The following is a 12,320-nucleotide window of genomic DNA, read 5'->3' on the forward strand; positions in this document are numbered from 1 at the left end:
TATAAGGAGAATTGCCTTATAGTTGTAAGTACTTACTTTGAAACACTGTCAATGTTAGATTTTACTTCACATGACAGGCCACTGGATCATTCTAGGTTATGTAAACCATTTAGATGTACAAACAGGATTAAAAAAAATAATAAAAATCTTATGAAAAATAAAATTCTCTAAATAACTGTTACAGGGCAGGGTACTTCATGTCCTACAGATGTTTTCAGATAGATCTAGCCTATGTTCTCCTAATCCAAGCAGGTTATAATATGAGGGATACAGGAAACATCCACGTATGGATTTGCACTTGGTCATTTTTGTGCTTCTTTTAAACATTTTAGGCCACAACATGTAAGACCTACAATTTGAAGTACATATTAAACCACACGACACATTCTGTAGTCTGAACTTAACTGTCATTCTGTTCGTTAATTTGCTGCATGGAGGTTGACACTGCACATAATTAGCAAAATAAGAAATATAATTTGCCCATATCAGTTCAGCTTTCACAGTCACATTCAGTTTCCCCATTACATGCTATGGGCTTTTTGATTTGCATAAAAACTACTCATATAAATGAGCACTATGGATGTGTTCAACATGGTGCTGTCGTAGCACGTGGTGCATAGCGCTATTTTGCTGCATTCCGCTAGCCTTCAACAGGCACAGCAACATTATATTTAAAGTAATTACTAACGTACAGTAGTGCCAGTGTGATACATTTTAAATGCTGTCACACATGATGAATGCCTGTGATACATAAAGTCTCTGCAGGTTTAGTTTGACACTTTAAGTTGTCTATCACTAGAGATTGCAAATAGCAACCATCATATAGTCTATTGTTATTTTGTCTGTGTGTGTGTGTGTGTGTATAATTTCCTATATATTCCTATAAATTATTTCTTGACCATGACCATGCTGCCCTTGATCGGATAAAACTATTGTCTTTGAGATTATTAAAATCTGTTAAAATCTTCCCAACAACAAATCCAAATAAAACATATCAGAATTAATCAGGTAGGTGAGTTATATATTTCCTAATAAAAGTGTTGTGCAATTATTTTCTGCAAGAATCTCTACTGACACATGGCACAGAAACAGTATCCTTTCCAAGCGGCAAAAGTAACTATTTTGTATGTAACCTAGAGACTACTTCCTATCAATTCATCTCTCTATCTACACTGCAAAAAAAAAGAAAAGTTGAGCCAACTTAAAATTAATGCGACCAGCTTCAGCAAATTTTTGAGTTCTCTCAACTTGTTTTTGTAGGAGATTCTCAACTTTTTGTTGTATAAACTTAAAACAAGAAGTTGAGAAAACTCAAAAATCTGCTGAAGCTGGTTGCCTTAAAATTTTAAGTTGGTTCAACTTTTTTTTTATAGTGTATCCTAAAATCTATCCTAAAATTCTAACTGAGGGAGCAGTGCTGCAGATGTTTCTCTCGCTACTGCAGTATAAAATACATTGTGTTACATACAGAAATACCTGTAGATCTAGAAGAGAGGCTGCAAGGGAATGACAGCAGAATGAGGGGGCAACATGTGCTGAAACATTGCAGGGCGTGGCAGGGCGTGAAACGTCACAGTCATCGGGTGAATGCGAGGGGGCGCCACCACCTGTACCTGCGGAGGGGTCACAAATGGATGTCCCGCATGCGGACAGATCTCCGGCCCCAGGGGGAGTCGAGAAACAGGCACTACCTGGGGGTAGATAGGGGGTTGTGGGGGTAGGAAAGCGGCGTGGTGCTGTAGTATGGTGTGACGTATTGTGATGGAGCCAGAAGGCACGGAGGATGGCAGGTGAACTGGATGGAGGACAGCAGATGACATGGGCAGATGTGGCCTGGGCAGGACAGATTTGAGCTTGGTGGGGAACACCTGCTGGTGTAGCACCTGTCCGTGGCTCTGGATCTGCAAGAGGCAGCATCTCTCCATGCTGTCTGAAGGGGCCTGGAAAGATGGAGAGGGTTGGAACAGGCTGCTGGTGGTGTGGAAGCACTTTCTTCTTAACTTCTCATCAGCCTGAATGCCTAGGTGAAATCTCTGCGGTGGGGTCTGAAGGCTGTGCTGACATGATTTGTCGTGAGTGGCTTTTTCAGTCCTCTGCAGGGCTAAATCTCTTACATCGAGCAGGCAGGCCTGAGCAGCCACTGAATACTTGTTACAGTTCTTTAAGGGGGTTTGTGCTGCTTTAGACTCGCTTCTGTGGATGTTACTATTCTCCTTTGTTGGCTCCTTCGAGAGCTTTGAATCTGTCTCCGGTAGAGTTAGACTGCCCTTGGTGCGTGAAGCATTGATCTGAGAGGAGGAGCTCTCCTGCAAGTCACTGCTCTGCTCCACAGTATGACCCAGGGCACTGCTAATGGAAGTAAATGTCTGAGAATCAACCGCACCGCTCTCTCCATCATCAATACTGCATGAGATTTGATCTGATCCATTCGAGCTGTCACACGCGCCTTTTAAAACAAGGCATTTCATGCTCGACTCCTCTGCAGCCTTGTGCTGTTCTTCCAGAACACTGTTCCTAACAATGGGGCATTCATTTGCAGGGCATGTGGTTTGATCTTGGACATGTGACCGCCTCTGTCTTTTCCTTCTAGTCCCGTGCTCACAACAGGTAAGTTCTGTGCACCTGTCGGAAATCTCTGCCGGCGATTGACAGGGGTCGTAAGACTCGTCTTCGTCGCTTAGAGAATCTGTATGCCTTTTTTTCGTTTGTCCGAAAGTTTGTCCTTCACACGGTCCAGTCTCTGGTAACGGAGGTGTCTCTTCTTCAGCTACACTGGATCTCTGAGAGTGAGACGCATCCTGGCTGTGGGAACACTGTCCTGTGGTTGTTAGCTCCCCTGAAGCTGGATTGTCAGGCTTGTCCCTGCTGTTCCCAAGCACCTTTCCACTATCAGCACAGAACTCATCAGAGAGAATGATACAGCCCGCTGAGCCGTTTACGTCGGCTGCTGCCTCCTGCCTCCTGCCTCCCACCCTTTCCACAACTACGGGAGCTGCGCTGCTGTCCTCAGCCTGATTTTGAGCGGATTGCTTTGACTTCTCTAATGGATGCACTTGCTGTGAAGTGGTGCCTCTAAATTGGCTATCAAGTCCATCCACACACTCAGGTCGTCTGTGGAATTTCTTAGATTTCACCATATTGCTCTCTGTCTCGCGGTGTCTGTCTCTCCTCCTCTTCCGCCTCCTCCACTTCCTTTTGCAGTGGCTCCTGTAATGACGTCGGTCCCTGGCTCGCAATTTCTCTTCTGCCCTCTTACTTGCGTGGATCCAATCTTTGGAATGTCTACACGTGTCATGTGTTTTAAGCCTGACACAACTCTCAGTGTCACTTGAATACTGATAACACTTTCTGACCTTGCCTTCAGGTCCTTGGCTGGGACTGTTGCTGGCTGTGGATTCCTCAATGTGCTTGTCAGAGTGGCAGGATTTGAAAGCTGAGCAGACAGATAATTCCTCATCAGTTTTGGGCTCAGTCATCTCCAGAGTGTCGGCAGACCTTCTAATCCTTGACCTCTTGAAGTCAAAATGGAGGGGGTTGCAACTGAAAGACAGGGATGGCTCTGTCCTTGTGAAGGTCACCATCTCTGAGGGCCACTGGAAGATGGTATTACCATCCCTGCTTAGGACAGAAAAAAAAGGCTGGCTGGGCTTTGTGAACGGGTGAGGTGTCTTTGCAGTTGCATCATCCACTTGCTCTTGTTGTTGAGGGCAATCGTTCTTAGGTGGCACATCTGAGAAAGTCTTTTTTGGAGGCTCACTGATGGTCGAGTGCCCCTCCTCTGTAATGCCGCTCTCCTCTACCGTCACATCCTCAGAGGTCTCAGATTTACTTTCAGCAATGCTGCTTTTTAGACTCTCAACAGAGTCCTCAGAGTCAAGAACAATATCAGCCCTGTTTAAATGAAAAGGGGAAGTGTTTAAGAGGGAGACGGCCGGACTGGGCACATCCTCTGAGTAAACGAGCAAAGCACACAAATCTGAGGCCGTTGATGAGGGGCTCTCCCTCGCCACAGGTGTATCTGATGACCCCTGACTTCCGGCGCTGTCACTTTTTTGGAAGTGCTTGCCCTGTTGTGTGTCAGTGCTGTAAATTGCCTTTTCACAATTTAGTACTTTTCCTTCCGTGGGGGAGCCAGGGAGGTCAAGCTCGACAGGGGGTGCTCTGAGTCTTTGTCTGCGGCTCCGCTCCATCGATCCCTCTTCCATACTCTCACAGAAAACCGCAGCTGATGACTCAAGCTTAACAGATGCTTTCTTTGGAAAGGAAAAAGAGAATGCAATTTTGCGTCTGAAAGTTTGCTTTTTGGCCCTTCCATTGTAAGGCCACTGTGACTGCTTACAAGCCAAGCCACAACTGCTGGAATGGATCTGACCCCCTGGATCTTGAATTGCACAGCTTTGGTTCTCTTCTTGGGCATCATCACAGCAGGACTCCCTGAAAGAACCTTCCACTGCCACCGTGGTAGACTTGAACATAGGACCACTTCCTGGGGCACTGTACCAGAAAAGAGAGGAAGATGTAGGTTACATGTTATTTTAAGGTGTTATTATTACAGTTCAGTTATACTTTTAAGTACTGAGAAATATTAATTAACTACATGTAATTACTAAATGGTTAGGGTTAGGATTAGGGATTGGTTTAGTGCTACTTGCATGTAATTATGCATAATTTATTGTTATTATAATAGTAAGTACAATGTGTAACAATGTGTTAGCAAGATATTAGGTATCTTTAAATACTACATACTTAATATAATAAAATAATGAATTGATAAGTAAAGTGTATCTATTGTGTTCATGTTGAATTGCTAAATACTTTTGCTGCTATTGAGCTGAGAAACGTGTGAGATTACAGGCAGGTTTGGTGGTATGGTTATGTTTAAGGGGTAGGGCCATCAGTGTAATTATAGCTGTAACTATAGAAATTAAATACAGATGTAATTACAGGACAGTATTTTCAAATATAAGTACAATGTAAAAACATGTCCGTAAACAATAAGTGCATTATATCAAATTATTAATTTAAATGTAAGTACATAGTAGTTAAGGACACTTTATTTAAAGTGGGTCTGAAAAATAAAGTTAAATGCATGTGCCAGGTTCATTTACTCTTTTAACTAATAAGAAAAGGGGCTGATATTGAGGATTAGACTTCACAGGGGAAACCTGATGATTGCACCATGATATCCAAGATGATTTGAGAATAAAATGACATCTTGCATGCTTAGATGGAAGCAAGAACATCTGACGTTTTGTAGAACGGAGTGAACATGATCGATGTGCCAAAATTTGATTAGTGACTTGATATACATATACACACACATATATATATATATATATATATATATATATATATATATATATATATATATATATATATATATATATATATATATATATATATACACAATCATACAGTATATACATATATAGTATTCTCTTTATTCCCTTGCTTCAAATAAAATGTAAGATTTTCTGACTTTTAGACCCCATTCTATCTATGCATACACTGGCACATTGTATATAAATAACATGAAATAAAAATGTATGGAAATAACAACTTAACAAAACGTCCCCCACCATTGCACCTCTCTGCGTTGTTCAGCGAGCTCGTGTAGGCGTCTGAGAGCTCTCTCCTGTTTCCTCTCGTCCTTCCTGGATTTGGAGGCCACATTGCGGGCAAACTCTCTCTGCTTCAGTTCCTTCAGCCTCTGAGGGGGGACAAAATATATCTCATTCATTCACCTATCTCAGTATGTCAACTACGCCACAGCAACAAAAGCTATTTGAATAATAATCCTCTTTGAGACCATGAATCTTTTTTCCATGCTTTAACAACCTTTCATTATGAAGACTGGGTATCGCTGTGTATCACACATTGAGGGATACACAGCAAAAAAGATTAAAAATCTCTTCAAGAGAGAAGCAAGGTAATTAAGGTGTTTGCACACCAATGTTATGTTTCATCAAATCCATTTTCTGTGCAAATGAAAAGAAGCTAAGGATGAGGTTGCTAAACTCCATGAAATTGTCCTATTTATTTGAGATAAAACTCAGTGATGCCAATTTGCATTTGTTTCCTGGTCTGAAAGGCTTTGTGCTTTGAATGCTAGATTGATGGAAGCCGCCCTGACAGGGCCATAAATGCATCTCAGGTAGTGAGCTGTATCGATTAGGATTACGTCTGAACACACAGTGTCCACTTACATTAAGTCAGTTAGATAATCTAAATTAACTTCCATTCATTATTCACAAAGATATGATATTTATGGGTGTTTAAAGACCACACTCTTTTTGTAAGCACCAGACGTCTCCAAGCAACAACCAGCTCTAGAACAGTTATCGCATCCAATTAATCCTGAAAGCTTTCATTCAGTTATCCATAAATACTTGATACTTAGCTTTAAGACAGATGACGAGCTCTTCTGAAAAGTATCTTTATAGCACAATGAACTACGTCTTGTACATTGGCCAGGCAGATTTTGTGTTCGCGAAAGCTTAGAGTAAAAACAGCGATGGCTTCTCCAGGCAGCCAAGAAGAGTCATCTGGCCCAACATTACGCATTCTGCTCAGGTTGCACAGTTATACACAGTTCAGTGGCGCCGTAACCTCTCCTATTTGAGAAGGCTTCAGTGATTGCATTTACCGTGGCTGGGGCTCATAGTCAGGGGAACGCGAGGCGGTCACATCAGATATAATTTTGTCATGTTAAGGGCCGCTCAGTGTGGAGCGGCCACATCAGGGTAACTAGTTTGATCCCATCAGGATAGGGTCTCTTTGTGCACTTGCCCTCTATCCTTCAGTGCCTATCTTGTCCCTCTCTGCTGGTACTGTATGGGCAAATTCAGGCCTGATGCACTGCGCTGGTTCGCTGTCAGCCAGCCTTGCAGAAAATAGCAAACAGGTTGGCGTGCATGGGCTATATTTATTTGACTCTCAGGTGAATTTCTTGGAGCTGTTCTTTATTGATTGTTAATGCATTTGGCGAGAAAAGCTCTGGAATGAACCGTTAATGCATGTTGCCTGTATTTCACATGACTGGATATGGTTACATCATTTATAGTAGGATGCAGCCCTGATGTGAAAGAGCACATGCCCAGTGAAATCCTTTCATGTACAGTGGGGGCAGACATGACTGACAGGCCACTTGAGAATGAATAAAAATTTGAACACAGTAATTTTTTGACCGGACATGTATTCTTAATTAAAAGCAACATTGAGACCAGTCAGAGGCAGAGACAGTGAAGGCTTGGCAGTGATGATTCACACACTGACAGGAACATCAGGCTTTTCTGTAGCTCTGGGCTTCCTGTGGGGCCACGAGTCTCCCGTATGAGTCTCTCCTTATATTCTCAGTAGACATGCTCTGCCAGCTCCTGAGGGTTGCTGGGAAATTGTGCTATTCATCCATCAACCCCATTCGTGGAGAAGCTGAATGGTAGCGTGCGCCCGTGCTGTAGAATAGTTTGAACCGTGCAGATAGGAGGCCATGTGATAAACACATCTGAACGACACAAGCTAGCAAGTGTAGCACCCATATCAGAGAGAGAGGGGGAGTGTCTTTTTCCTTCGTAATCCATTCATTTCGCTCCTTTTGCTGTGTTCAATAGCAAGGTCATGGATGGAGGGTTTGTAGATGGTGTTCAGTCAATAGTTCAGTGAGCCTTGTTATTGACAGCGCAGCAGGCCCCAGAGACTCCGTGCATTTAGTTTCTGAGTGAGTCAGAGCACAGGGGTCAGGGCCGATATCAAACAGCAGGACAAGTGGTGGAATTAAAGCTTTAACAGGCTATTAAAGGTCACACTGCTATTTTTGGATGCTGGGGGCTCTTAAATCAACATGTGTACTGAGTGTGAAACTGCTCTGAAGTTATGATATGTTTGTTTGCTGCAGAATATCTCAGAACTGAAGACGTCAATTGTCTGAATTACAACTGAAAGAAATTTAACAAATAGGCAATGCAATCTGGGAAGTGCGGTGTTCTTCCACCCTGCTCAATCCATCCATTCATTCCTCCAAAAAAAAAACGTTGGTTCCAATGAGGAGTTTTTGCAGTGATGCCACAGGAGAACCATACTGGGTTCCCCAAAGTGAACACTTTTAAAATGAGCCATGTTTTTCCTAGTCTAAAGAACATCTGAATAATCTTAAGAAACTTTTTCCATTATACAGAACCTTTAGTGCAATGGAAAGTTTCAATTTACATTTTTATTTTGACCTGTTAACTTTTGAATGATGATCTCAACTATGTGTTTGCTATCTATCACTTTCAATACTCACATATGTATAATATTCCTATGCCTCAGTGGGCCTGGTTACGGATGAGACCAAATGCATTCCAATTGAGCTATTCTCGGCAAAAGTGCATGGATGTTGGCTTTATGGCTTAATGAATTTGCCGTGTTTAAGAACAGGTCAACAAAACTAGCACTCTAACTTGTTTATGCAGCATGCTGCTGGAGAAATAGATTTAACGCTGTCCTGAGAAAAGGGGATAAACAACAACAAAGCACAAGGACTTCCAATTGTCCTGCCTGCTTTTGATCTATGGCCTTCTAAATTAAAACTCCGTAAGACCACCACCACTCCACTGACACTGTGTCGAAGGGGAAGCCATTTGTCTTGTGCTGTACATGTGTGCTACAAAATCCATTTGTTGTCATCTTCTAAAACACTCTATTATTGCTATGCATTGCATCAGTGGAAGTCTCTAGGGGCAGACAACAAGCCCATTACCTGCTTGTGAGCGTGGTCATAGGAGTTGATGTGGTTGTCAAACTCTTGATGCTTGTAATACTGTTTGTCACACAGCTGACAGTAGAAGTTGGCCTTGAGGTCCTCCAGGGCTTTGGCCAAGGTTTTCTCCTTCTCACCATAATCCTGACGTAAAAGGAAACAGCATAATCCATCAGGATAATAGCTTCCAACTTGTTTTAAAATGCTCTACGAAATCACATACAGTAATTTAGAGTGACACTCTGTCATGTAATGTCCTTCCTTAGGTCCTTGACTTGAGACATAGCAGATTTTTTTAGAGTTTTTTTTTGCCTTTCTTATGACTGAGAAGAAAGAATGTGATGAGAAAAACCATTATACAAAACATAAAACTTTTAATATTGTACATGTTTAGCTATTAAATACAGTTCCCTATCGATACTCCACTCGTACTGCGTCTTGCTAAAGACGCTATGGGAAAAAGCCTTTTTTCTCCTTTACTGAAGCCTTATTCAATCACGCAGTGAAACTGCACGATCATTGGTTTGTGCAGTGTGATAAAACGAACCAATGTGTCGGCAGCGGAGCTGCACGAGCCTATGGCGACGGAGCCCGCCAGATCCCGCCAGAATGGGCGGGGTTATCTGGCTATATAATCAGCCGTCTCGCCATAGGATCCTCAGATTTCTTCTCCTTCAGCGACGACATCTCGCCTTCGCTGATCCCAAGAAGCCGCCATCGCCGTTGACACGCCTCGCAGCTGAGCCAGAGACCTCCTGCCTGCTGAGACGACGCTCTTCGCGCTCCAGCCCCGCAGAAGCCCCGGTCTGTTCGCTGCCGCCATCCGGCGAATTCACGCACTCTAAAAGAGCAAATTTAGGCGTTGTTTCAAATGCCTGGCCGACTTTGCGGCTCGTGCAGGGCTCCCCTGCACTCCGATGACGGCCACAGCGAGTGCGTTTCCTGCTTGGGGAAATCCCATGCAGATGCAGCGCTCGCTGACACTGAATGCTCGCACTGCGAGCGTTTCAGTCTCGCCTCTCTGCGCTCGCGGATCGCTTTCTTTTCAGAGAGCGATCCCGCCCCTCGCGCCCTCCCGTTTTCTTCCTCCCAGGCACCTGTGAGGAAAAAGCGGCGGGGCAGAGGATTTCAGTGCTTGGCTGAGAGCGAGCTCACGCCGGCTCGAGTCCCGCGTGCCTCGTTTTCGCCACAGAGAGAGCATTCTCCCGTCCTTTTTTCCCAGCCCGACCAGCGTCCCTCCGCTGCCGCGAGCGATCTGGTCTCGTTCGGAAAAAGTGACGAAGAGCTGGCCGATGACAGCATGTCATTGGCAGCTTCTGATGCGGAGGAGCTGTCGGGCTCTGCTGTAGACTCCGCCCTCCCGCATTCTTCAGCGCCCAGCACCGCTGCAGCTGGGATGGACGCCGAGCTCTTCCGTGTCCTCTCCAGAGCGGTTGAAGAGCTGGGACTGGATTGGTCTCCACCAGAGGAGCCCTCTCGCAGCCGTCTTGATGAGTGGTTCCTGCCGGGGCGCCGTCAGGCCCCTCTACAGCGACCCTCGCCGTTCTTCCCTGAAGTTCACGACGAGCTGACGAAATCGTGGCGCGCCCCCTACTCCGCCCGCCTCCGCACTTCCTCTTCATCCGCCCTCACTACAATTGACGGCGCTGAAGAAAAGGGGTACGGGAAAATGCCTCAACTGGATGAGTCAGTGGCTGCCCATCTCTGCCCACCCACTGCCATCGGCTGGAAGGCTAAAGCCGCCCATCCGTCCAAGCCATGCAGGACCACTTCAGCACTCGCTGGACGCTCCTATGCTTCAGCTGGACAGGCGGCGTCGGCGCTTCACTCTATGGCGGTTCTACAGGTCTATCAGGCCAAACTCCTCGCTGCTATGGACGAGTCTGAACCTGATCCTGCAACTCTCAGGGAGCTGAGAAGTGCGACAGACCTGGCCCTGCGCGCCACCAAGACCACCGCCCAGGCGATTGGACGGTCCATGGCCAGCCTAGTGGTGCTCGAGCGCCACCTGTGGCTCACGCTGACGGAGATCAAGGACGCAGACAAGGTTTCCTTCCTTGATGCACCGATTTCGCCTAGCGGCCTCTTTGGACCTGCGGTGGAGGGTTTTGCTGAACGCTTCACGGAAGCACAGAAGGCGTCGCAAGCCATGCGACACTTCCTGCCCAAGCGATCAAGCTCTTCTGCTGCCGCTAGTCGCCCCAAGCCTGTGCCGACTAAGCAGCCTGCGAAGCCCCCGCCTCCTGCCTCCGCCTCTCAGCCTGCCAAGGCTCCGCAGACGCGAGGGCGTTCTCGATCGGCCAGACGCTACCCCCATCCGCAGCGCCAGGGGCCCCGACCCAGGATTGTGTTGGACCCTGCGCCTCCAGCGTCTTCCTGATCTGCAGGCCAGGAAGAGGAGAGGACCAAGTCCCGCCGCGGCCGGACCGCCCGCCAAGCGGCCTCTCTTAAAAAACCTCTTGTCACTCCGCTCATCGCCGGGTGCAGAGCACATTGTGTCTGTTGCAAACACAGGGCCCGTACAAGCGTCCTTGCAACCGTCCGTTGTTATAATGGGCAAAATAAAACACAAACATTCTCAAAGAGAGAGCAAATTTCCTCTTCCTTCCATCACGAGCGTCCTGCCTCCGTGCAGTCGATCGCTCGTGTTTATCCAACCTCTTGCCACGCGGGCCGAGGCCTGGAAGGCCATCCCCGGAGTGTCAGAATGGGTTGTACGGATAATAGAACGAGGTTACTCACTCCAGTTCGCTCGCAGACCCCCGCGCTTCAGCGGCGTGGTCTCCACTTCTGTAGACGGCAAGAACGCTCACGTTCTACGTTCAGAAGTGATGACGCTGCTGGAAAAGGGAGCCATAGAAATGGTTCCTCCAGCTCAGAGCGAATCAGGCTTTTACAGCCGTTACTTCCTCGTTCCCAAGAAGGACGGCGGCCTCCGGCCCATCCTCGATCTCAGACGCCTGAATCGCGCCCTCATGAGGAGGTCGTTCAGGATGATCACACTGAAGCAGATCCTCTCGCAAATTCGCTCAGAGGACTGGTTCTGTTCCCTGGACCTGAAAGACGCATACTTTCACGTCCAGATAGCCCCCCATCACAGACGATTCTTGAGATTCGCCTTCGAGGGAGTGGCTTATCAGTACATGGTCCTTCCCTTTGGACTGTCCCTGGCTCCACGCACTTTTACGAAGTGCATGGACGCGGCTCTTTCCCCTCTCAGGCAGATGGGAATCCGCATTCTCAATTACCTCGACGACTGGCTCATTCTGGCCCAGTCAGAGGTACAACTACTCTCACACAGAGCCCTCCTCCTCAGCCACTTAGAATGCCTGGGGCTCAGGGTCAATTTTGCCAAGAGCGCACTGTTTCCCAGCCGACGGGTGTCGTTTCTGGGAACAGTTTTGGACTCAGCTCAGATGAGAGCTGTGCTAGCGCCGGAACGCGCTCTGGCCATTCAAACGCTTGCAGCCTCCTTCCAGAGCGGCACCGCTCGCCCCGTCAAAGCGTTTCAGAGGATGCTGGGCCTCATGGCCGCAGCATCGCCGGTGCTACAGTTGGGCCTGCTTCACATGCGGCCACTTCA

At 46.5% G+C, this 12,320-nt stretch overlaps 1 protein-coding gene across 1 annotated transcript in view; it reads right to left on the minus strand.

Moving 5' to 3' along the window:
- Nucleotides 1-1,484: 1,484 nt before the first annotated feature.
- Nucleotides 1,485-12,320, minus strand: part of znf804a (zinc finger protein 804A) — a gene marked incomplete at its 3' end in the record, with an annotated part of 55,338 nt that continues 44,502 nt past the window's right edge. Inside the window, exons 2-4 of the mRNA XM_079428386.1 lie at nt 8,738-8,881; nt 5,580-5,710; nt 1,485-4,494 (exon numbers count right to left, since the gene is read on the minus strand). Coding sequence (XP_079284512.1) covers nt 1,485-4,494; nt 5,580-5,710; nt 8,738-8,881 — 3,285 coding nt within the window. The remainder of the gene's footprint in view (nt 4,495-5,579; nt 5,711-8,737; nt 8,882-12,320) is intronic.

This window comes from Barbus barbus (assembly GCF_936440315.1).
Source record: "Barbus barbus genome assembly, chromosome: 11".
In the NCBI taxonomy this organism is placed as follows: Eukaryota; Metazoa; Chordata; class Actinopteri; order Cypriniformes; family Cyprinidae; genus Barbus; species Barbus barbus.